The 27,027-nt window shown below is 39.3% G+C and overlaps 1 protein-coding gene across 1 annotated transcript; it reads left to right on the top strand.

The window, feature by feature from the left end:
• Positions 1-9,746: 9,746 nt before the first annotated feature.
• On the top strand, positions 9,747-19,361 carry LOC143026320 (protein arginine methyltransferase NDUFAF7, mitochondrial). The gene is made up of 10 exons (XM_076186508.1): positions 9,747-9,873; positions 10,082-10,223; positions 11,559-11,714; positions 12,485-12,618; positions 13,363-13,473; positions 14,244-14,382; positions 15,502-15,761; positions 17,315-17,458; positions 18,022-18,195; positions 18,387-19,361. The coding sequence occupies exons 2-10, from the start codon at positions 10,130-10,132 to the stop codon at positions 18,564-18,566; spliced, it is 1,392 nt and encodes a 463-aa protein (XP_076042623.1). The 5' UTR covers positions 9,747-9,873; positions 10,082-10,129; the 3' UTR covers positions 18,567-19,361.
• Positions 19,362-27,027: the final 7,666 nt, after the last annotated feature.

A 27,027-nucleotide genomic window follows, 5' to 3' on the forward strand; every position in this document is an offset into this window, starting at 1 on the left:
GATGTAAGGGGGAAATGGTAAGAAGTAAAGAGGGGATGATGGGTGGAGGGCGGCGACGTGGGTGGGTGGAGAGGGGTGGAGTTAGACAGAAGCAAGCAGATGATGCGACGTTGTCCCTGCCCAACCGGCCGTTCACTCCACTTCCCCGAAGTCCTAAAATCCAGGGCCCACTCCACCTACTCCACATCTCTCCCTCGCTCTACCCATTCCGCTTCCTCCATCTTCGCCAATCAAGTTCACTCCACCTTCCTCACTCTGCTCCACTTCACCTTCTCCACTCCAGATCTAAGGCGCATATCACGATTCCTGTGTATTTGGACGAAAAACCAATTGAGGAGAATTTATGCTATGAATCAATTGAATTAAATGGTTAATTGCTTAATAAGAAGTAGATATATAAATGAATATTGAACGAATAATTAAATAGATAAACAACAAACATTCATTGCAGAGCAACTGTCAAATATATGACAGAACGATTTTTTCATGTTCACGTCTTTGCGGAACGGACCTACTCAAGTTGTAGATATATCAAATTATGATAAACGAAGGAATGCAGATATAATTCTACCTCGAAAAAAATCATAACCTGACGGGATTTCAAACTGGATGATTAAAGAATATAGGCGACAACTACCAAACAAGATGTACATCCTTATTTTATGTTCATTAGAAGAAGGAGTAGTGACACAGGATTAGGAAAGGGCTAATGCTGTACCAATTTACTAAGGTTTTGATACTATCTTATACGAAAAATACTTAACACATATCATGTTTCTTTAAATACTACGTAATGTGTTTTTAGTATTTTTCGTGTAGGATAGTATCAGAACCTTTGTTGATTGGTACAGCATTAGCCCTTTTCCTTCATCTAATGAATATACAAGGCTGTGAATCTTGTCTGCCAGTTGTCCCTTACATGCTTTGATTATCCAATTTGAGATCCTGTCGGGTCCTGAAGCATTTCGAAGTAGAATTATATCTGCATTCCTTCGTTTATCATAATTTGAGATGTCTGGTATGAAAATGGAGTAGTTTTGTTCCGCAAGAAACATTAAGTTGAATCAAAAGTTAGCTTTAGCAATCCTAAGAGGTTAAGACTTGAATTAGAATTATATCTGCATTCCTTCGTTAATTATGATTTGAGATGTCTGGTATGAAAATGGAGTAGTTTTGTTCCGCAAGAAATATTAAGTTGAAAAAGAAGTTGGCTTTAGCAATCCTAAGAGGTTAAGAGTTGAGAGACAACGCTCCAAGTTGAGATGTTACGATAGAGTTGTTCAGTGTCCTGATAATGTTCTAAGTCTGGAGGACAAGCAATCTCCACAGGATCTATTTCTCAAAATAACATTTTGGTCCTTTTTTCACTGCAACCTTTCGGGAAACATAAGCATATTGGGAAACCGACAAAAACAATATAGCCTAACTATACATTGATCAATGATGTCTCTATATATATTTTGCTGATAATTTCATTTGTATTGTCGAAAGAATGTGTGGTATGTGTTGTTTTTCTCTGGAATGTGAATGTGTTGTAACTATACTCAGTATCCAGTGCTTCTGATATTAGTAAGACACTAATTTGACTTGTTGGTGTAATAGGCTTTACTTTTACACCAAAATCCTCAAAGATGAATCAGCCAAAGCCGTCATTAACCCTCAGGGCTCTGACGTAATCCCGTTTTATAGGATTAGAAGGATTTCAGATGCCTTTCCTTGTCACACGACATTCCTGTCATTACAACTTCGCTTTCACTCTTTCTGGGGTTCACGATTTGAAGGTCTGCGAGGGGCTAAAGTCACTGTTCCCACGTGAAGGGAGGTTAGGCAAACATGCACTCTATTTATGTTACCAAATAGTAAACACGCTATAAAAAGCATGGTGGCCCAATAAAAAACGTGCTGGTCTCGCATTCGCTAAGTTATGGCTTCGAATCCCGCACTCCTCTCCGATTCCCAGTAGTGCCTGTTAGCTACTTGCCCCCAACAGTCCCTAAAGCTCATAATAGGGTAAAGGTGACGGCTTTGGCCGCAGCTACTCAGCGCCTCCTGGTGTGGGCCCCTCACCTTCACCACCAGATAAGGAAACCGTTATAAACTATTTCAGGAGTTGAGACATCTGTATCGAAAATTGTCTCTTAGCATCTTTTAGATATTGTGATTATTTGTTTCCATTACCTCGTGACTACTCCCATACCAAACCAGTTTCTATCTCCTTTAATAACTTGAACATTATGTTTAAGAAAGAAATAGGTAAGAACTGGTTTGCAAATAGCGTGGTTAACGAATGAAATAGACTTAGTAACCATGTAGTGAGCTCTGAAACAATTGGTTGTTTTATAAGAAGATTAGATAACTTTATGGACAGGGATGACAGATGCTAAGGGACATGGAACTGCCTAATGTAGGCCTTATAGTCTCATGTAATCTCCTCAATTCTTATGTTCTTATGTTCTACCATCAAATCACCTCTTCCTCTTCTTTTAGTGACATGTTAGGTTAGGTTAGGTTAGGCTAGGTTAGGTTAGGTTAGGTTAGGTTAGGTTAGGTTAGGTTAGGTTAGGTTAGGTTAGGTTAGGATAGGCTAGGTTAAGACTAGAAATGTGTGCTTGATAAATTTCAAACAAGCGAAACTTTGTACTTATAAAGGCTGCGTCCTCAAATAGCGTTTCTTTCGATAAACTAGAAACCAAATTGGTCGTTTTTCTCTGTATTATTTCAATTTTGTTTACACACTTTATTTTATGCAGGGACCACACCTCCACTGCTTATTCTGATCTAGGTTGGATTAGGTGTTCTATATGTATTTTTTTCATTCCTTACCCTGAAAGTTAATTTAATGTTTGTTAGTAGCTAATAGTGTGTGTTTGTGTGTGTGCACGTGTGTGTGTGTGTGTGTGTGTGTGTGTGTGTGTGTGTGTGTGTGTGTGTGTGTGTGTGTGTGTGTGTGTGTGTGTGTGTATGTGTGTGTGCGTGTGTGTGTGTGTGTGTGTGTGTGTATGTGTGTGTGCGTGTGTGTGTGTGCGTGTGTGTGTGTGTGTGTGTGTGTGTGTGTGTGTGTGTGTGTGTGTGTGTGTGTGTGTGTGTGTGTGTGTGTGTGTGTGTGTGTGTGTGTGTGTGTGTGTGTGTGTGTGTGTGTGTGTGTGTGTGTGTGTGTTCAGTACGTGGTAAGTTCAGTAAGTGGTCAGGTGTACATGTTGTGTTTATGAGTTTATATGCTTTTTATTGACACACGAAGCACTCGTCTTGAAATTACGTTGTCATTAGCGTCACTGTGACCGAATGTCCTCACACACTCGCTGCCATCCCGCCCACCTAAGAGTATGATGGCTGGAAGGCAAGGCCATGTCCCGACCCACGCCGCGCCACGCCGTCGCTCTACGTCGTCCACCGCCTCTCGGTGCTCCTCTTCGCACATCTGCAACTTGTGCCCACGATTGCTTCCCTGTCGCAAGCCGCATCACGCGTCTTACCTCCCCTGACGCTGCAACTGCGAGCAATTATTGCAAGGCTACGCCCGGAAGAGGTTAGGCGTTCTGAGTCGGGAGGCAGAGCGAGTTTTGTTGCCTGCAATTGTTGTTGAGTGATTGAAGGCTTCTGTAGTCGCTGCTTCTTCATCGTCGTCTTCTTTGAGGGATTGTCACAGCTGGTGTAGCGATGTTCCCATCCTCATGACGATGTCACAACAGCCACCACTCATGCTGGTGTCCCAAACCCTTTTTTTTTTTTTTTTTTTGTGAAGATGTTTTGGTCATGGGCGTCCGGAGAGAAAGAAGGGCAAGAAGGGACAAATGTATAGCTAAATCAAAGAATAGATTCTTTTAAACGGGTCTGTGGTGTTGGATGACCGGTTCAGGTGATGAGCGAAAGATTTGTCTTCTCAAGTGTTCTCTCTAAGAAGGGTAAGACTTTCTTCCCTCAGCCTCAAGAACGACTGCATTTTTTTTTCTTCTTCTTTTTTCAATTTCTGAGTAGTACCATGAGGAGCCTTTACGTGAGCCAGCGCTCAGTGGGCGAGCACCACACGGAGTGCCCAATCGTTTTTCTATGTTGATAAGTAAATCGGCTCAGCATCTGGAATTCTTGAAAAATAGACATGTGCATCTCATTGCACGCAGTAATAAGATAAGTTCCAGGAAATCCAGGCGTGGTTTTTATCAAAATAAAATATATTTATACGATAGAAATAACCCAGCCTTTGGTTAATCAACTCATTGAAAATTCTCTTCATAGTGTGGCGTTTTTTGTTTTTTTGTTTTGTTTATTTTTTGTTTTTAACAGTGATGATAGTGTTCTTGATTGCGTCGACTGTGATGTATTTGTATATATATCATGCATATCATAAGTTGTTCAAACAATTGGTATATAATTCACGTGACTGACAGTGCGAGAGATTTGTAAATGTGTACAGTGGTCTAATTTATTTATCTATCTATTTCTGTCCTGCACGGTGTTACGAAAATTTTCAGGCAGACCACACAGAAGGAACTGGGACAAAAGGTAGTGATATCAGTGGAAAATGAAATCACTGAAGTAATGAATGACTGAAGTGGTGAATAAGGATACGTAGCTCCTACGCCTGTGACTGTGGTATCAAAATAAACGGTCGAAGAAATGTTGTTCTCTTGGCCCAAGACCATTCTTAGAGTATAACTACTGAGGGAAGTGATGCGGATGGATGTCAATGTTGCAGGCGCTCCGGAGAAGTAGTGAAGGAGGAAAAGATGATAATGGCGGTGATGGTGAGTGATGATGGTGGTGGTGTGGCGGGATGGAGAAGACTTGAGGAGAGGCAGAACTCCCGGTACACCACGTATAAGGACTCCCTGTAATCAGCGCCGTCTCCTCCTCCTCTCCTCCTTCCCTCCCTCCACAACTGAAGGTCACCGGACGCAGCCCACGACGAGGGTCTGGGGAGCTTCTGGTTCCCGAACTCAGAGCCAAGACGAAGACCCAGATTACCTAACCAGGGGCTGGATACACATAGCTCTCCCCAGAGATAACATATATTTTAAGTCGTAAGATGACCCTCTTCAGCATCTTTCGTACTGCTGCCAGAAAATAGGTTCTCAAAGTCAGTTCCAGTCCCCTGCTAGGGTTGGGTATTGTAATGTATTTCTCTTGTGTCAACAAGTGTGTGTAAACTCTGTCTGGAGTACCATGGTAGTGAGAAGAGGTTTTTTTTTTATCCCACCCCCTTTTTTTTTTTTTTTTTAAGGTGCTTCTGTCCTGAACACCTCCCATCGACAAAGTGACTTAATTTAAGGAATTTGCTTTTTAAAGCTCGACGATTTTATTCAGTTTTAGAAGACTGCACAGTACAGTAGGGCTGTACAAGAGGTCTCTTTCGAGTAAATAAAATTTTCTTGCGACATCCAGAAAAAAAAAATGTATGGGGTGATAAGAAATGATATGGAACAAACAAGAACATCACCCTTTCGTTCCGCGTCAGCCTTTTTATCCATTCACTTCAATATTTTTCACTTTCTTTTCCCTGTTCCACATGCATTCCACGTGCTTGGTCCCCTTTGTTCCACCTATCCACCCCATTTTCGGTCTTCCTCTTAAGTTCACTCCATCCACCTCTGCTGTCCATACGTTTTGCGAGTCTTTCCTCACTTTTGCAATTATCTTTTTCATGTCACTTTTGCATTTATCTTTTTCATGTCAACAAAGTGGTAGGGATGAAATATTAGATTTAGTGAGCATTATATACAATATTTTATCCTTTCTGATTATGGATATGTCTTGTTTTATACAAAAAACTAACCTCCACCTTTATTTATATAATGCAACACTTGCTATGGCTAGACCCTTAACAACTTCTCTGTCATTGTCACAACACAGTGCCTACCCCACCTTACCTTTGGCCTTGACTGTAGTGAAATAACGGAGATCACTAACTGGATATTGATGATGATGGGGTAATTGGTACTTAAACGTAGAGTCAAGGATGTATTAACAAGTTATGAAATGACATTTGGCTTAGGTAAGTCCGATTGTATCATCATTTCTTATGCTAACTGTGGACGACCTCTCGAAACAAAACCTTTATATCATAGCTGCCTAACAACCTATCCATTACTTACTCATCATTTTTTTAATATTGCATGAAGTATCAACGCCATATACGTTTGGTATTTCGTAACTGACAGCGTCTCAACTATTTCTTGTCGCGATGGGGAGGAACCCTTCTGTCACTGAAACAAAGTCGAAATGCTGAGAATTAAGAGGAAAATGCAAACAAAAAAACATTGCACTATGACATCAGCCAATACCTCCCCACTCCCAACCCCAGCAAAGTCAACCTCCTCGTCATTCCATTCCCTCGACGAGCGTTCCGCTAGGTACGCGTGGGTAAGGTCGCCTGACGACGGGGCGACGAGCAAGTGGGAGGAGAGTCGCTTCCTTGTCACCGCGAAACACGTGTGTTCGTGCGTACGTGTCCGTCATGAACAAGCACCTTAATGAGTATGTGTATGTGGCTGATTGCGTATTTAACTAAGTTTTACTTTAGAGTTTTGATTGGCATACGAAAGGGTGTTGTTCTGAATATATCACGTATCCGAACGTGGGCTTATCATTACCGATCTTGAACTTCCGTATTCTTCAAAACAAACCTCTCTTTTTCAAATATTCACGGTTCTACTTTGAGGGCTGAACGTGTTATAGTTTTTATTTTATTTTATTTTTTTTTATCTTATTTCACTTTATTTTATTTTATTTATTTATTTATTTATTTATTTATTTATTTATTTATTTATTTATTTATTTATTTATTCATTTTTTTTTTTATTTGTTTATTTATTTTTTATTTTTTTTTTTTTTTTTTTTCAGCCGAAGCCGTCACCTTTACCCTATGCGTTTGGACTGTTGGGGCAGGTAACAATCGCTGCTGGGAATCGGGGAGAAATGCGGGATTCGAACCCAGAACTATGCGAACGCGAGAGCGGTAGGCTTCCGATTATACTACCAGCGCACAGTTAACGAAGGTAAGTAAAAAAGACACAAATCAAGGTTCGCACATCAGAGAATTACTCTGGAGAAGTTTAGTGCGAAACTAGCCAGAAAAAAACCTCGTACGTAGACCCGTGAGCATTTTACGACATTTAACTTGTTAAATCTTTATCAAGTACATGTACTTGATTAAGCTCTAAGAGGGCTTTTTGATTATCGCCGTTATATATGAAATTACACTTATACTTATAGTGTTTATTGTACATAAGTCTAATGATTACAGAATTCGGTTACTTTTCCTACATTAGGCTGTTAGTTTCACAGGTGGCTCATATAAAGAATATATTTATATGTCAAAGTTATTGTTCATAATTTATTTGTGTTAGATTACTTTAATTTAATCTTTATTTTCAACAATTGGTCACTAGCATAAGTGACTGATATCGAGGTTTCATTTAAAACATAGCGCTGGATAGCCCCCGCCAGGAGTAAGCCCCCTTCACGCATCCACACATTGAGAGCCCGGCAACGACAACCATTTAGTACTTTAACAGGTCAAACACGCTGTTTTCGTTAATAATGATAATAATAATAATAAGTATATTTGGAATTGAGTCAATATACTGTACATGATGTGCAGATAATGAACAGAACACATATTTCTAAATAACAGTTACAATTGCCGTGGATAACACAAAAAAGCATGTAAGCTTATTTCCATTGTTGTTATCAAATGGGTCCATTAGCATTGGCTCCCTCAAATTAAATAATTGACTAGGTTGACGCAATATGGTCAATTGTCAGGTCACTTTGGCACAAATAAAATGATTGACTGGGTTGGTGTGATACACTTATCTGTAGGGCAATCTTGGCACTAACAAGATAATAGATTGGGTTGTTGTGTTATACACAATAGTTAGACCACCTTAGCACAAGGAAAATTATCTGTCGAATTCATGTAGTACACAAATCTGTTAGGCCACATTAGCAGTTGTGTAAATACTATAGATCAAGGCAGCTTCAGCCCCAGTAATTGGACTAGTACATACATATACCAACTGCTTTTTTCCCCTTACAAGGGAGGTAGCCAAAGTCAAAGGCTCCCACCTATCTCATCCCCACATATTCAACTCCCATTCACCATCCCTCCCTCTCTCTTTTCTTGGCTCCTCCTGGATGATGGGTTATCCCTACATCTCAACCACTGCCCTGGGTCAGAAGCAATGCAGTAAGACATATCACATCCACAGCAAGGCCGCTTCATTTAATCGGCTACTCCACTTTCCGCCACCGCCACCCCCCTCATGCAGAAAAAGAGAAGACGGGGAGAAATCCCTTAGGGCTGCGTCAAAATATCATTCACACATATTCGCTTACCCCCCATACACCACAACATCATCTTCTCCCTTCCTTCCTCTACAGACATTCCTCTCTTTCTCAGTGCCCCATTTACTCCATCCATCCATCTCATCCTTGATCGCCCCCTCATGTTCACGCCTTCCACCTCTACCTTCTACACCTCTTTTACTAATCTTTCTTCATTCATTCTTTCCATGTGTCCAAATCATCCCAATACTTTCTCATCAAACCTATCTCCCAACTCCTTTTCCACCCCCGTTCTCCTCCTTACCTCCTCATTTCTCGCTCTATCCAGCCTAGTAACTCCTACCAAATTTCTCAAGCATTTCATCTCAAACTCATTTAAACTCTTCTTTTATGTTCCATGTTTCTGTCTCATACAGTGCTGTCGGCATAATCATACAATCTCATTTTAGCATCAATTTCCAAATGTCTATTTCTCATTACACGGTTATCCTTGATTTCTTAAAGTAGCAAATTTTATTAAGGGCATTATATATATATATATATATATATATATATATATATATATATATATATATATATATATATATATATATATATATATATATATATATTCATTCATTTGTCTATTTATTTGTTTATTTACTTATCAACGCTTCTGCAAAGAGATTGCATCGTGCAGCATTGACCAAGAACGTTATTACTTACGACGCATGCCATTTGGGTGGAAGATTGCGCTTGGAACTTTTCATTCGCTTATTATAATCTATTTCAGGAATATATAACCGAATTCATCCTCCTGGTTTATTTAGTTAATTTCATTTTAATCAGATTGAACATTCGAAAGGTAAATATCCTCTGACCTAAAGTTTAAGTTCCCAGTGTATGAATTTTCTGATCCATATTGTATACAATGATACAGCGAGAGAACTCATGTGGTATGACGAGGGTAATTGTAATAATGGAAATATCCACGCTTTATGTAGGTTCGTTCGTACTTTCTCTTAGGTGTGAGCGGTGACTATAAATATTGCATGGCCAAGCTTTGGGAAACTTCTTGGCCGCCCACCTCTGTGAGCTCCCAATGCGGTTATCACATGAACAACTCTGCTCATTTTGGCCATTCAATGATCATGCCACTTTGATGATGATGAAACAATTGAAACCATTTTATTTCGTGAGTGCAATGACTTGAGGATCTCACCATTAAGGAGTCCCATAGATTGTAGTTAGATATAGTTCATATTTATTTTATCCAGCATAGGCCTAATAGAGCGTCATCAGTAGCTGGGCTTGAAGTTCAATCTGAACCAACTAGTATGTGATCGATCATTGCAACACATAGTATTGCTATACCACGTCCATGTGTATGGCTTTCGTCTCTGGAACCAGTAACCTGTAGTCCCTAATTTTTAGGATTTTGAGAAATTCAGAATAAAAGAACTTTTGTATTCCTTGTTCCAGAACTATGTGCACATCTACTATTATTTTCAAATCGACCGCGCAAGTAATAGATGTCTGCAATGAAACTTGGCACGTACGAACGGGACTCGGTTTCGAAGTGTGTTATTTTGCAAAAAGGAGGAGAATTAGGTATGTTTATTTGTACATTCTATCATCACATATTGTTTGATCATTCTTATCATTTACATTCATTAAGATCATCATTGCCGTAACAAAGATATATGAATTTAATTGTTTATGTTTACCAATCTGAAACTGAGAACCTGTTATCGTCTTGCAAAATATCAAATTGTATTAATTTGGCAGTCCATGATTTTGATATCTCTCCATTGTCCAGACCTACAACACCGTTCTATGAAGATATGAATGGTGAACACCAATAATTATGACGGACAAATCGTTTAAAGCGATAGTGAACTTTTTGCAGCGATGGAAATCGTCGCAGGCTCATGCAAGACTGAAACATGGGGTGACAATGGGTAAATTTTGGTTTTGTTTTTGTTTTCACCCAACTACCATATATCTAGGCAATTGGAAATTTTAATTTACATCTCTTAAGAATTACAGTCTGTAGTAATTTAGTACTAGATATAAAAACTACTGTCAGATTGTCAATACCAGAAAAATAGTACTACTGTCTCTACTCACTTGGAGTTGGAGGCAAATTTAACCTTCCAGTTGATGTATTCTAGTTCACTCTAGTGCAATATAAACTTATAAGATTATATCCCCTTTGTATGTTGCATGTCTGATGCCTTTATTTTCTTCAATAAATGTATTTAATGTAGACGTTACAGTTCTTATCATAGATGGATGTATACATTATTATCATAGACCTCAATAGCAAATGCAGTAATAGGTATTTCAAGCACAAAATTTTCCTGTTTTGCTAACCAATGAAGTAGTGGAAGGGGGCTGGGAGTTAGCAAAAAACAAATAAAAGGTCACCGGCTAACCTAACCTAATTCAGGTGTGCCACAGTCAAGAAGAAATTATTTGCTCATATTTCACCACAGGAAAATAAAGGTAAACTTTATGAACCCTATTTTTTTCCCTGTTATTATTTGTTCCTCCAGCTTCTCACCCTCAAAATTCATCTCCAACCCTACAACATCATTACTCCTTGAACATCTTGTCACATTACTAGTACCAACATTTACTTCCAGTTTTCTCTTCTCTTACACCCTCCCTAACTCTTCCACCAACTGCTTCATTCCATTCTCAGACTCAGCCAGATGTGCAGTGTTATCGGCAAATAACAGTTGGCTCACTCCTTGATACACCTCTAATCAAATTAGATAAGGTATACAACCCAGTCTTTACCTCACTTAATACTACTATCATCCCATCCATCTTATAAGACTGACATACCTTCATATCCATGCTATACCTTTTACTGTCTTACTTTGCCTGACTAGTAAATAGGGATAGCCAACAAGGTGAGTTGATATCCCACTTCCCTTTACACTTGCTCTCCAATTCCAAACTTCTGCCTCTCACTTTTACATTTACCTCCCTCACAAACCCATCCACATAATTTATGTACTGAACAACTAAGGCAACATTGCACAACCCAGGTGCAGCCCCACCTTCTCCTCAAACCATTCTCCATTCCCAACCCTCTTACAACCCTTCATACAATACCAACACAGAATTGGCCTAGCAAGACTCCAGTTGCCCTAAATGTAACCACCACACAAAAGATACAGAACACTTAATACAAAACATCCCCACTATTTATATATATATATATATATATATATATATATATATATATATATAAATAACTTATTAATATAATTTTCTTTGTACAGGTTCTGTATCATGGTGTACCAGACACCAGAGATTTTACAGTAAAGATGCCAAGGATGATGCATCAGAAGAGGTCACAAACCAATCCTCAGTGGTTAAACAGAAATCTGCTGAAACTCCTTTACTGAAGCAATTGAAAACAAGGATCAAGTTTGATGGTAAGATATCCTTTATATGTATGAATAAGGATTGTGCAGGAGAGGGACCAACAATTTGTACCAATAAATGATGGTCCTGCAAGATGTATGTCAGAGAGAATCATCAAGCTGAGGGAGTGGCACTCCGTCTCCAGACTTGGCTCAAGATCTCTCCCTCTTAGCTTAGATTGTATTTTCTCCGTCCTCACAAGTATGAGAACTAACAACTAGCAGCTGGTTTTTGCACACCACTATAGTCTGTTAGCATAAAAACTGTCTCATGTAAATACAACACAGTACTACAATGTTTCTTTCCAGAGAGATATATGGGAAGGTCAAAAGACTATTGCCAGCAGCTTTGGGTCTGCAATATTCTAGTCAGTTAAACTTGAGGAAATAAATATCATTATTGTTATGTAGATTTGAAGTTATTTAGAAAGATTTCCACTTGATTTATAAAAGAATGGGTGTATCAGTATTGTTTCAGATGATTTGTACAAATTAGACAGGTCAACAGTACTTTGAACAAAAGAAAAAATTAAAAGGTGTATAGAAAAACTCAGTTAGTAAAACACCAGGGCCTGACAGTTGGCATCTAAGAATCTTAAAGGAAATAAAAAATGAGATTGCTGTTCCATTAGGTGCCAAGATAGGAGGGAGGGAGGAAGGTGGAGGGGAGTGGAATATATGGGAAATGAAATGGGTGGGAGTGATTTCTATGCCTTTTTCTTTTTAGCTACCCCCCGTGTAAGGAGGAAAAAGCCTTTGGTATATGTATGCATGTTTTACAGGACCTTTGACAGTACATGACTACATGAGGGAAGTTTTAACTAATCCATACTCAGGCTACTACATGAATAAAGATGTTTTCGGAGCTCAAGGTGATTTCATAACCTCTCCAGAAATATGTCAAATGTTTGGTGAGGTATGTACTACGCCACCTACCCCTTCCCTTTTAATCCAAACAGTCATTACCTTTAAAGCAAAGTGACTAGACAAGGAAAAGAAAATCTTCAATCTTTTCACTCCTGTCATACACATCAATTTCATTCCCACATGCTTAAACCATGCAAAAATTACACCCCATCTCTGTCCCAGCAATACCACCAGTTCATCTTAAATGCTCCCCTCTCGTGAAACAGGTTGTTATCTACATATGTACATTCTTCTGAAACTCATGCTGTCACACATTTTTACTTATTTAACATCTTGACTACACCTTTAGGGAGATTCTCATCCCATCCCTCCAGTTTTTCCTTGGTTCTCCTTGTTCTCCTTGGTTCTTCCTTTTCTCCTTGTTCTTAATCCTGTGACCTAACATTAGCCTGTTCTACTCTTAACCCAATCCCATCTGTACCCCAGTTCCTTCACAAATTGTATTACTCCTTTGTTATTTTTCATAACTACATAAATAGCCCTCAGCAGTCACAATATAAAGATATGTGCCATTCAGTATGGAAGGGATTAATTGAAATCAATTTGATCACTTTTCCATTGAAGGAGTCATGTGCAGTTGAATAGTGCATCAGTCAGAGTAAAAGGATTCAACCCACATAGGTATAGAAGGGGCTAAAATCTCTTTATTGAGGGGCAAACTGTATAGAAATTCAAGTATGAAGTCTTTTTCGAAGAGGAATTGATGTTAATTGTGTAATCGTTGTATTTTCAGCTTTTGGGTATTTGGGTGTTCAGTGAGTGGTACAAAGTAGGATCCCCAAAGCCACTGAAGCTTGTCGAGTTCGGTCCAGGCAGAGGAACACTCATGCAGGATATCCTAAGGGTAAGTTAATCTCTTTATCATCATCAGACAATAAGGCCTCTATGCACTATAGTTGTGCAGAATGGATATGATCATCTCGCTTCTCACACTTTATTTAGCTTCTTGACATTATTTCTCTTTACTCTTCTCATTTAATTAGTTTACTCTCAGCATTTCTCTACATCCCTCCTTTTTCCTCCTCCACTTTTCCTTTATAGTCAGTTTCATTTCTACCAAAGAATTATCTGACAATCCCTCTGAAAATATGAACATCCAGAACTCTTCCAATCCTTCCTTTGGGTACCACTGCACAGTCCATTAATGCCCTATCAACCACCTTTCCCTCTACCACCTTTTTCTATATATACATATACTTGGCCCACTTCTTAAACACTATGTTCTGAACACATCTCCAACTTCATATCTCTACCACAGTTCTTACCTGGCACTACAGACCTCCCTGTAACTCCACCTATTACCCATCCCCTACTCCTGTTTATGTAGTGGGTGTGTGATTTAGCTCAACAACTACCCCTATAAGGGGAAAGAGCATTTGGTATGTACCTAATTGTAGTACACAGGAAAGAAACAATGCCCATGGGGTTCCATTTCTTTCTTTACAATTTATCATACTTAGCATCAAATTCATTATATGTCTAATTTTTAATTATCACATTTATATTGTAATTCGTGTATTGTTCCAGCATGGGGTATATTTATATTATGTATTTACATTTGTAAAATAGACTTCTATATGAGCTTACACATCTCTCTTCTTCTTTTTCCACAAGGTTTTGGGCCGTTTTGACAAGGAGGCACAGAAGAACCTTGAAGTACACTTTGTAGAAGTTTCACCACATCTAAGTGATATACAAGAAAAAAAACTCTGCGGAACAGTAACAAAACCCATTGAGAACTATGAAAGTGATGGTATATTTTCACTGAGTCTTTATTCCCCACCAATTTCATAGATATTTTAGTCTTAGCAAATGGTACCTAATAAAAGGGATGGCCAAATCAGAGCACACTATCTGTATACCAAGGGCTTTATCCCCCTTATAGGGGAGGTAGCCAAATCAGAAGGCATGAACCCACTCCCACTCATTCCACTCCCCTCCACCACCCTTTCCTCCCGCTCATCTTAGCACCTCATGGATGAAGAGTCATCCCTGTATCTCTCCCACTGCCCTGGGTCAGAGGCAATGCAGCAAGACACAGTATATCCACAGCAAGGCTACTTCAATTAATCAGCATCCCCTTCCTCTCCATCCCATCATGTGGGATTAAGTGAAGCAGCCTTGATGTGGATGTAACTGTGTCTTGCTGCACTGCGTCTGACCCAGGGCAGTGGATAGGGTACTGGGATAACCCTCCATCCGTGAGAAGTTGAGATGAGAGGGAGGGAAAGGCAGTGGAATGGGTGGGACACAAGCACACTTGCATAATAAAACACATTCAACTTCCCCTTCCATCTCTGCACCCCAGGGATGAAGGTTGCTTGTTTCCTTGCTACACTGCTAGGGTAAAAAACAAGATGCAGGTCTTCCACAGTTGGAGTTAGTTTATTCTCACTGCATGATAAACCCCTCCTTCCTCGTCCATTCAAAATGATTTATGAAGTAGTTGACCCAAGGGTATGGTTCATTAAATCCCACACTACAAAGTCTTCTGTAAGAGACACCATCCAAGCTTCCTGATAGGAGTTATTGACATTAAACTAAAATCAGATGTTTGGGGCTGGGAAGGCAGATGAGATATCACAGGAGAGGTTAGAGGGTCATTGGGGGAAGGTGATCACAAGAGGGGATGAAGGTGACAGAAACACCATGCTTCATAAAAATTCCTTGCAGTATTTTTATCCTTTGTAACTTCTGGTGGATAAAATGCAAAAAGAAAATAGATCAAATTGCAGTGTATATGTTAAAGCTATAAAATTGCAGTTAACCAAATTAGAATGAAGTATAAACAGCTGACCCAATTTTCTTTGGGCCCAGAGTTTAAGAGAAGGTGCATATTGGAACTTATTTTTATATTTACACTTTTTTGTAGGAGTAGAAGTCCACTATAAAACCAATAAAACCGTGGATGGATTTCAAGTATATTGGCACCGACACCTGGCACAAGTACCATATGGATACTCAATATACATAGCACAAGAGTTTTTGGACGCTCTGCCAGTTCATAAACTCTTAAAAACGGATAAAGGCTGGAGAGAAATTTTGATTGATGTTGATGAAGGAGATGGTCCCCATCACCTGCGTTATATTCTCTCCAAAGCTCCTACGCCTGCTTCAAGTCTCTTTCCTAATGTAAGTATAAAAAAGTTTTACTCTGTGGTGGGGGTAAAGAATACTGCCACCAAGTATCCCCTCTTGAATCGTAAGAGGTGAGAAAAATAGAATGGGGATTAGGACTAGGCATCCTTCTTCCTGTAGCCCCACAGAGGACATTCCTAAAAAAGTCAGCTAGTCTATTGCCAAACTCTAAATAAAGTGGAAAATAAAAAGTATTTTCATGTCATTATCATCATGACCTTAAAACATCTAAGCATTTTATTTCTACCACAGAGAAAGAAAGAAGGATACTAGGATTGTTAGCATGATGTTTTTACTTAAAAAAGAAAGAAATCCGGCTAACGTCACCCAGTTACATAGATCACTGGTCTACCCACACATGGAAAGTTATGTTTCTGTATGGGCACCAAACCTCATTAAAGACATGTAATGATGAGCCACAAAACTCATACTGAATATAAGAAACGAGGCATATAAAAAGTGTTTAAGTAATAGAACCTGTTCTCTGTAAAAAAGGGAAAAAAAAGGAGAATTAGTGGGACTATACAAGCCAGAAGCAGTGACAGGTACCTGCATGTGATGGTCCAGCAAGATGGACAGCGAAGCTGACCATTTTCAAAACCCATCAACCCCCTCAACTACATTAGGAGGTGTAGCCCTGAGTAGCTGACACATAGTCTCCAGACTAGACCCAAAATCTCTATCAACTAAAGCTACATTTTTCACACATGGGTAGATAAAAACTGGTAAACACTCTCCTCTCCTTTCCATTTTCAGCCATGACATGGAAAGAGTCTCACACAGGTGCAGCACAGACAACAGTCCAAAGTATTCCAGAGGTCTGTGGGATGTTCCAAGGACCATTTGCATCCTCTATGGGTTTTCCATGCAGTGAAACTGGAGTCAATAATTGATTGATTGAATACGAGCCTTTAAAATTTTGAAGTGAATTGATGATGTCAAAATTTAAGATAAACCCATCCCTCTATTGGAGGAAAGGAGGGACACTGATCACATAAATATGATAAATTCAACGTACATACATACATACATATACCAAGGCTTTTTCCCCCTTCCAAGGGAGGTAGCCACAAAAGGAAAGGCATAAAAACACTCCCACCCATTTCATCCCTAAATACACTCCACACCCCTCCCACCCTTCCTCTCAAAAAAAATTCAACATATTTACTGGTATCGAACTTAACGAGGATATCCTGTGATCATATAGTGGGGTACTCTGAAATTTATTGCAAGTAATTGGCCTTTGTTGCCTCTAAAATCCGTTAAAAGGGGGCCATCAAGCTCCAAAAAATTTCCCTCCCCATGGATGTAAAAAAAAATATATTACTTTTCAGAGCCCTTAGTCAGAGATCTTTACAACTTTCTCATCATTAGTATCAGCAAGATATATGAAACTTTATTTTTCATATCATTATATGCAGTAGATTCTATAAATGTATAGTTGATCTGTTCACATATAGTTCGACATCAAATACCAGTTGCTATGCCTTAATATACATGTTTAAGTATGTGTATTTTTCATGTCACTATTCTTAATTGTTGATCAGGTGGAAGAGAAAAGGGATGAAATTGAGGTCTGTCCAGAGGCAGGAGTTTTTTGTCAAGAGTTGGCCGTAAGAATGGAAGAATTTGGAGGTGCTGCCCTAATTATTGACTATGGTCACAGTGGTGATAAGACCGATACTTTTAGGGTAAGTATATACATGCATGCATATACCAAGGGCTTTTTCCCCCCCATATAAGAAAAGTAGCCAAAGTCAAAATGCATAATTCCACTCCCACCCATTTCATCACCACCCACTCCACTCCCATTCACCACACCTCCCTCCCTCTTTCGGGTAAGAAAGACTGTCTTATAATTCTCTCTTTCTCTCCTCTCTCTCTCTCTCGGTCCTCTCTCACTATCATTTCTCTCTCTCTTTCAACCTTCTTTCTATCCTCTTGCTCTTTCTATCCTCTCTCTTTCTATCCTCTCTCTACACTCTCTCTCTCTCTCTCTCTCTCTCTCTCTCTCTCTCTCTTTTTTAGGAAATGTGCAAGCATTGAGAGAAACAAATACATACATAACATATATAGGTACATACCTGTACATTTAAATGTCAGCTTCAGTTGTGTTTCCTAAACTTTTAAACAAATATATATATATGTGTGTGTGTGTATATATATATATATATATATATATATATATATATATATATATTGGTAAAAAAAAAAATGTAAGTTCTCTCTAAAAGGATTTTGTGGATTGTTTCAGGGCTTCAAAAATCATCAACTCCACGATCCATTATGTGAACCAGGCTCAGCTGATCTGACAGCTGATGTTGATTTCTCCTATCTCAAACAGCAAGTTGAAGATAAACTTACCACCTATGGTCCAGTCCCACAAGGATTTTTCTTGAAAAACATGGGAATTGAACTCAGATTAACTGTAAGTTGCTGAGGCTCTCTCCCTCCTTTTCTCTTTATTGCTCACTCTCCTTCTCTCTCTCTCTCTCTCTCTCTCTCTCTCTCTCTCTCTCTCTCTCTCTCTCTCTCTCTCTCTCTCTCTCTCTAATATACAGAAATACAAAAGATCTTAAGTGACCATTAAGATAATTTACTTTTTAACTCTATTTTCAGCAATTATTGAAGAATTGTCCATATGACCAGCAGAAGAACCTAATATCAAGTTACAATATGTTGGTTGATGCTGATAAAATGGGCCAGAGGTTTAAGGTCATGGCATTCTTCCCAGCTATACTCAAAGACTTTTTGATTAAATATCCCCCAGGTGGAGTATATAGAGACCTGGAAGCATAACAGAAGCCTAAAGAGTTTGTACATTTATATTTAAATTAATATGTAATATACAAATATCTTTACTCTGTATTTGATTACTGGATGTGTTTGTATTGATATGCAGATGTTATGTAATTTTTGTAAAATTTTATTTTCATAAACATGGATAAAATCTCTAATACAGCTTTAAAATATATACATAACAAAGACCTTTTCCCCTTCATAAGGAGGATTGGCTAAATCAAAGCCCGCACATAAAAAGAAAAATGTAAAAAGATTTGAATTGTAAAAACTTATGCTTCTATCATGAATAGTTTCACAGTATAACCTTCATACTGTTATATCATCCCATAACATTTATTAGATCACTGTATTAAACTGTAATCAGCTTAGTTCACTGTTGCATGTAAATATGTTTTATTAAAAAATCTTTTGTCAGTACCTGTGGTTCAGTTACACATACTCATTGGTATTTTGTATATGATTGTTTGCTCCCTTGCATTACTCCAAATCACTATTTTCAAGTGAAGTGTTATCTTTCGTATAATTCATCTCAAATGTGGCCTACCCGCATTGCCTTAGAAGCTGATCATTGGTGAAGGCGATCCTTAGAAACACTGTAAAACTTTAACCTCTTGGTGATCTGGGTCAATGATGAGGAAGAAATAGTTCTTTAAATGTGGGCAAGGTTCTGGTAGACACAGTTGCAGTTGTACCACAATAGATTTTATGACAACCTTCCCATTCTCAGCTGAGGCTCTGAAATGAAGAATTGTTTTTATGATGCTGGAAGATAAAAGAGGTTTAGAATTAGAATGTTTTTCATTTTGTATCCTGCACCTGTATATATATATATATATATATATATATTTTTCCCTTTGCAAAAGAATTGATACATCCTTTGACTCCACCCAATCCCCACAAAAAAGGGGAAAAGGCCATTGAGCAGTCTATCAATCTCTCTCCTGTTCCATTGATGTTGCAAGAGAGATATGAGGCATCTAGGACAGAGAGAAGTACCTCCTTGGAACAGAAATATGATTCTTAGAGCATTCTTGATGTTAAAAGGCAAAATAGTTTATGGATGATAACAGCAATTTCTCCTTTCTAATCATGTATTTATATTAGAAAGGGGGAAGAAATAGTATCATGTGTAAGCCATTTTTGCCTCTTATCAAGAACGCTCGAAAAACCACATTTCCATACCAACGAGGTGTAGCATTTACCCCTGTATTCTAGACGCCTCGTATAGTGTCTGGTGCTCAAGATTCTGGCATAGAATTGTGTTCAAGTCATTGTCATTTGTTTTATGGGAAGGAATTTGGTATCTATCCAGGTGTCCAACTGAGGTTGTTTTGGAGCATTCTGATGTTATTCTGTGTTCCAATCTGTAATGTTTGTAAGTTCTTTGTTTTCATGTTGCTGATTGTTGGGAACCAAGCTGTGTAGGAATAGTTGAGAACAGTTCTCACAAATTACCAATGATATGGAACATGCTATCTTACAATGCCTTACACTTACTCCAAAGAACTCTACAAATATTTCCTCAACGAGTGTCATATGAGGTAATCTGGGGGCTGTGGCTGGTTCCTTGGAGCCATGGGTCTCCAAAAAGAAAGATATGGGGCAACAGATTGATTGGCTACAATGTATTTTATTTTATTATTACCATTATTTTTTATTTTATTATTTTTTTTTTTTTCAACCAGACCAAATATGCACGTCATTTATAACAGCCACAGAAATAATCCTCTTGCAGCACAGGTGGTTTCCCTCAGCTGAATAAAACTGATTATTGGGACCCAGAACTAATGTACAAGTTAGTAATAGCAATGAAAAAATTGACATTTTTCCTGTATTACCTTAAAAGGTCCTTGTATAAGCCCTTTGTCATCACCAAGTAATTTTTTATATTGTCATCATGTTGACAACATTCTCCACCAATCACAAAGAGACTGAATATTAGAAAGAGGAATTCTCTGCGGGTTTCAGCATCAAAAACAAGGAATGAATCGCTATCATCAATTAGGAGTGCCTGAAAAAGATATGTAAAATTGATATTCTGAAGCACATTTCAGAAAAATATATAACTATTGGTAAGCTTGTACTATACAGTAAAATATTGTGTTACCTTTTGTAGCTCATCATCAACAGAAGAGTGACAAAGATACTCTGGGTAGGATAGTTTGATATCACCATTTTCAAACACAATGCCTTTGTCAAACAAAGCTTGAAAAACATCCATGGATGTCAATGTACATGGCACAAGCTCAGCATTTTTTACCTGCAGACTACAACCTTAAAGAAGAGTGAAAATTAGTAGTGATAAGACAGAAATAGATGTTGGAAGATTTGTTAAAACAAGTATTGTTTGATAGCTGTTTAGAATATGTAACATATTTCATAAATCCAATTTGTATTGAACAATTACAAACTACACTCTTTATTGATGCATACAATGGGCCTGCCTTAAATGGATATCACTAATGGCTGTCACTATAAACGAACACTGAAATCAACAACAAAATGCATGGACACAAAACACAGAATTTGCAAACATTTGTCAACAAAGTCATGAAACAAACATCAAAAAACTGTACAAGACACTCAACAGTATTACACTATCCAATAATAACACAACATGCTCTCACACAGTAATAACCACAACAAAAGTCAACTTACCCCCAAACAGACAAGTAAAAACACTCATAAATCATTCTGCACAGACAAGCCACCTCACCCCTCACCCCAACAACTGGTGCATCATTCAATGTAAGAAAAATTTCCCCATAGACCCAGACTACACACCCTTCATAGACAGCCACACAAAGCATATAATCCATAACCTCGAGCATTCATCTGCCTCTGGCCCTGATAACACAAGTAACATCTGTCTAAACACCTTAGACCACATACATGCACTCAACAACATTACAAACTACAGCTGTTCGCACAACATTATACCCAACATCTAGAAACATGGGAAAATCACCACCATCCCCAAACCCAACAAAGACCCAACAGTTCCAGCATCACACCACCCAAACACATTTCTCTGCACCCCCTCCAAAGTCATAAAATGCCTCATACTACTAGTCACACCAGATACCCCCTTGCTGAATCACATGGTTTTAGATCACTATACTACACAAACATTCTTCTGATAAACCTCACACAAAGAGTTTTTGGTGGCATCAATTCAGATAAGCCCCCACACAGAACACTTCTCATAACACTAGACATTGGTCAAACTTGTAATCCTATCCTTCATCACACTCCCAAACAAAATATATAATACAAACATGCACAATAATACCAAAAGATGGCTGGCCAATTATTTGGCAGGTAGAAATGCTTATGTGTCATACATTTCTTAAATGACAAATTATTGTACTACAGAAACTTTAAGAACAGAGTACCACATGGCTCAGTTCTATTCCTCGCACACTTTATTCTATGCATATATGATATGCCCACACCCAACACCTCAGAAATACAAATTTTTTCTTGCACAGAGGACATAACAATTATATGCACACACGGTAATGCAGACAAAGCTACAGCTACAGCCATACCTCGACATACTCAACACCTGGTTCACTACAAATAGACTTAAAATGGCCCCAACCAAATCTACAGCCACACTTCTCACCTACTGGTCAGCAGAACACAAGTACATACCAAGCCTATACATCAAAAACACTCTCATAACACACACATACACCAAAGATTCTTGGCATAACATACAATACATCCATGTCATTCAAACAGTACATCACAAACATAAGGAATAAATGTACATCTAGACATAATGTGCTTGAATTAATTGCAAGAACAACATTTGGACAAAACAAAGAAAATAATACTACAGTATAAAAACAATGCATACACTCAGTTATGAATTAAGCGAGCCCTACATGGGCCAGTAATCTCACTAAGACACACCACAACACACAAAAAAAAAACATACAAAACAAAGCCCTAAAGACAATTACAGGCTGCACAAGTACAACACCTACAGACCATTTACACCATGAAACCTAAGTCCTCAAAGTCCAGGATCACCTTGACATAAGAGGCACACAAACCCTTGCCACAGCCTCCACAAACACAACACACCCACTACCAGGGTGACCAGACGTCCCGTATTATACGGGATCGTCCCGTATTTAAAGCATTTGTCCCGCGTCACGTATCAACACTCCTCGGGGCGCGTTTTGTCCCGTATTTTCAAGATTTTAGACACTTCGCAGGAAAATTAAAAAAAATTACAGATACAGTATATTATTTCGAAAGCAATGATATCTGAGTGAAATTTCATATGTATGAGCACAAGCGGATCTGGCAACACAGCGGGGGGCGCGGCTTGGCCGCTTGAGTCCTTCTCAGTCACGATCGCACTGGAGCCGCGAGCTTGTTTTGTGCGGTTTATACAGCTGATACACATTGTCCATATACCTCTCCAATTTAAGTTTTCAAAATCTGGTCACCCTGCCCATTACACTACATAATAGAACACCCACACATGCCAAGAAACATCAAAACAACACCCAAATACTTATATCACACACAAATATTCTCTTCCTCCACAACTACCAGACACCGGCCTTCAGAAGCATAACCCATAATCACATCACTCATAGCTCCATCAGCAAACTGAAAGACAATACATTGCTGCATGCCAGACCCCCTGATATCAATCCCTCTAGATCCTCTCTCCCCCGAAAGGACAGAGTCCACTTGGCCAGACTGCGGTGCGGCCACCATCCAGTCCTTGTGGAGGCTGGATGACCGCATTTCAGATAACTGTCCAGGATGCAACACTAAGTCACTCAGAGAAACCGTCGCTTGGATCGAAAAGTAGACGGCAGCCCGAGTCATGACAATAGATAGCAACTACAGGAAATGACATGAGTTCCGACCAACAAAAATCCAATAACTATAAGAATAACTGAGTCAGAAGAAATATGTAAAAAAAATATACAACGAATGCAAAATGCTGTGCCATTATGGTGCCCTGGTGCCATAGTTTGCGTGAGGTTCAAGACACGTTTCGATTCTAGAAAAGAACTCTAAGAACTCACATGATGTCTTCAACCGAAATGGTGGAGGTGATGTTCCGGTGCACCATTGCCCTTGCAACAACCTCCTACAAGCCACAACGATCCGTGACCAGCAGTAGCAGACGTAACCAAAGAACCTACGTCATCACAGATTACTACTTGTTTTATGATACTCTGAGATAGTTCGCGAGAGAAGTCTGGCCTTAGCCAACGTTGAACCTAAATGTCGCGGTGGAGGATGATCGGACGTCTGAATGAAACTCTCCAAGCCACACAAGAGGTTCACGAGCAGCAACGCCGGCCCACAGAAAATGGGACTATGTCGAGAACATTTCACTTGTGGCGCCAAACGGATTTCCGCGGCAAACAAACAAACAAGTTTGGTTGCAACGCGGTAGCTAAAGTGTGAGACTTTCGCCTTGATATACGCCACGGACTCGACCAAGCAACTCTGCTTGAGCCAGGCAGCGATGGTACAGTTCGGTGTGGTTGGGCCTGACTTCTCAAACAACGGGGTATCAATGTCGACAACATTTAGCTGTGGTTTGGTAACCAAGTGAAGAATCACCAACCCAACTTTGGTCAAACAAAGAATCCCCCACCCTGAGAGGACTGAGGGAAGATTATTCACATGATCCAATATGATACGTGTCACAAAAAATGGATAGAGTAGATGTGGTGAGACAGAAAACGGTGCTGGAAAGAAAATTGACGGGTATAGTCAGCGCAAGGAGAAATGACCGATAAGGCGGGGCTAGGAGATTTCCCGGTGTTGCCACACATGGGCATCCATGGCGAGAACGTGCGTGTGGATGCAATGTTTTCTGAATGCAGTGTGAGGGGGGCGGGGCCAGAGATTAGATGTAGCGGCACCGTCGCTCTCTCTTTTCCATATGCCATGTCTACACTCGAAGAAACGAAACCTCTGTATAGAAAACATTGCTTTGATTTTTACCTCAGTGGTGGTGTGTGACAAAAATTATAATATGATCATATGTGGCAACATTATAAAATCATAAAATAGAATTATAAAATAAAATAAAATTATGAAATAATTAGATGTGGCACCACAGGGAAACTCCCAGTGCTCCGCCCTAACGGCCAGTTCTCAGTGCAACGGGTATAGTAAACCGGATCACGGAGTGCTCCGTGGTTTGGGTACATGGGAAGAATGAGGGAGGAAAGGTTAGCAAAAAACGTGGAAAGCAGAAACAGAGAGAAAGAACTTAAGAGGAAAACAAATAAGAAGAAGAACGGATGAGATTCACGAGAAATGTCTAAGGAACAGGAAACTGAGAGACTCCAAAAGATGAGTGAAAAGAGGCTGATGGAGTGGAAAGGTGATGCAAACCGATGGGATGTTTTCATCTGGGAAACTGTAATGTTATAACACATTTGTTAAGGTACACTTAAAACCCACTATCAGAGAAAGAATATCAGAAGTACAAGAAAAATATATATATTTCGACTACTATCTGTGGTCCTTTTCAGCAGAATAGTTACAAGAAGATAGAGTACAGGTATAAATATACTGTTCACTATCTCATTTATACCTGTATTCTATCTTCTTGTAACCATTCTGCTGAAGAGGACTACAGATAGTAGTCGAAATATACATTTTTCTTGTACTTCTGATATCATTTCTCCAAGAGTGGGTTTTAAGTGTACATGTTTTCATTTGTTCTGCAAAGCATTTTGGGTAGAAGAGGAAGGGATAATCATTAGATGAAGTGGTGAGGGTAAACCAGTTCTATCTGTCTGACCCTGATTTGGAAGCGCTTCATCTCCCTCGCTGTATTGTCTTTGACCCAAACAATATGGCGGAAAACAGGGGTGAACCTCCATCCACGAGATGCTAAGATGGGAGTGGCGCTAGATGGGTTTTAATGTGCATGAAGTGGTATTTTGACTCAACCATCCCCTTTATGTATATGTGTATATATATATATATATATATATATATATATATGTATATATTGTGTGTGTGTGTAATTTACCATGGCCTTGGATCACGTGTTGGACTCGTGATCCACAGCTACTACCCTTCCAGAAAAGAGTTTAGAGCTCATATATAACCGACCTATGGGTAACGCTGTGACCTCACACGCACACACACACATACAACTCCCCACCCACGAGAGTTGTAGTAACGACTCGTAGCACAGCGATACTGAAATTATTTCAGCCCTGGGCGAGATTCGAACCCGGACCGCCGTGTGTTTGTGATTAACCCTGGTCTTAGATCACGTGTCGGACTCGTGATCGACAGCTATTTCCCTCCCGGAAGAGAGCTCAGAATTCATATATGACCGATCTATGGGCAATGCTGTGACCTTACACGCACGCACACACACCCAACTCCTCGCCCACGAGAGTTGGAGTAACGACCCGCAGTAATGCGATACTGAAATTGCTTCAGCCCTGGGTGGGATTCGAACCCGGACCGCCGCAGTAGCAGACGGGAACTCTAACCACTGCGTCACGAGTCGTGTGTGTGTGTGTGTGTGATTCACCATTGTCTTGGATCACGTGTTGAACTCGTGCTCGACAACTATTTCCCTCCCGGAAGAGAGCTCAGAGCTCATATATGACCGATTTTCACACACACCCAACTCCCCGCCCACGAGAGTTGGAGTAACAACCCGCAACGCAGCAATACTGAAATGATAACAGCCCTGGGTAGGATTCGAACCCGAACCGCCGTCTGTGTGTGTGTGTATGTATTTACCTAGTTGTATTTTGCGGGAAGGGGTGCTACGCTCGTGATATCCCGCCTTTGTGTGTGCGTGTTTGTGACAAGCTGAGGCTGGCGGAAAAAGAAGACACGGATTTATTCCTCACCGGTTTCGCTCTACGCGAAAATTTAACAGATTTACGATATGTTTTTGTCACACATCTAGATTGTGTCCAGTTCGAAAACTTACCCCATTACCAAATTAATTCTTTTGTGCAGAATATATACATCAATACGATTTTGACAAATGATATTTTACCTGAAACGGAAGAGTTTGGCATCCGCAGCGTTGATTTGACCTCTTCGTCTTCAAGAAATTCCTGTCGTTAAACAAGAAACAATAAGTGAATTGAATGAAAGATGAATAGCATTAAATATTATCTAGATCTAAACCTGGTTTGTTTTAACTAAATTAGTACAGTATAGAATAATCTATTGAGTAAATGTAGTGTATACAGACGATTCAGAAAAGTTTTTCCCAAATCGAATCACAACCAAGATATTTTTTATCATTTATAACTTAATAAACTAACCTGTATAAAGTTTTTCCATTGGTAAAACGAAAACTTGTGATGAAAGGAATAAGCCTGATAATGTAGGCGATCCAACAGTGACCTGCAAGTATTGTTAATAATAAGAAATACATCAAAGGATGATTTTTAGGTGCTACTTTAGCGTGACTATA

Source organism: Oratosquilla oratoria, chromosome 6, assembly GCF_046742065.1.
Source record: "Oratosquilla oratoria isolate Oo_2021 chromosome 6, ASM4674206v1, whole genome shotgun sequence".
Taxonomy (NCBI): Eukaryota; Metazoa; Arthropoda; class Malacostraca; order Stomatopoda; family Squillidae; genus Oratosquilla; species Oratosquilla oratoria.

What these genes read in the sequence shown, in the direction of transcription:
- LOC143026320 (XM_076186508.1), top strand. Translation starts at nt 10,130, where the DNA reads ATGACGGACAAATCGTTTAAAGCGATAGTGAACTTTTTGCAGCGATGG. An exon ending in TATGTCAAATGTTTGGTGAG is followed by an intron (nt 12,619 to 13,362) that starts GTATGTACTACG and finishes TTGTATTTTCAG; the next exon opens with CTTTTGGGTATTTGGGTGTT. An exon ending in ATAAGACCGATACTTTTAGG is followed by an intron (nt 17,459 to 18,021) that starts GTAAGTATATAC and finishes GGATTGTTTCAG; the next exon opens with GGCTTCAAAAATCATCAACT.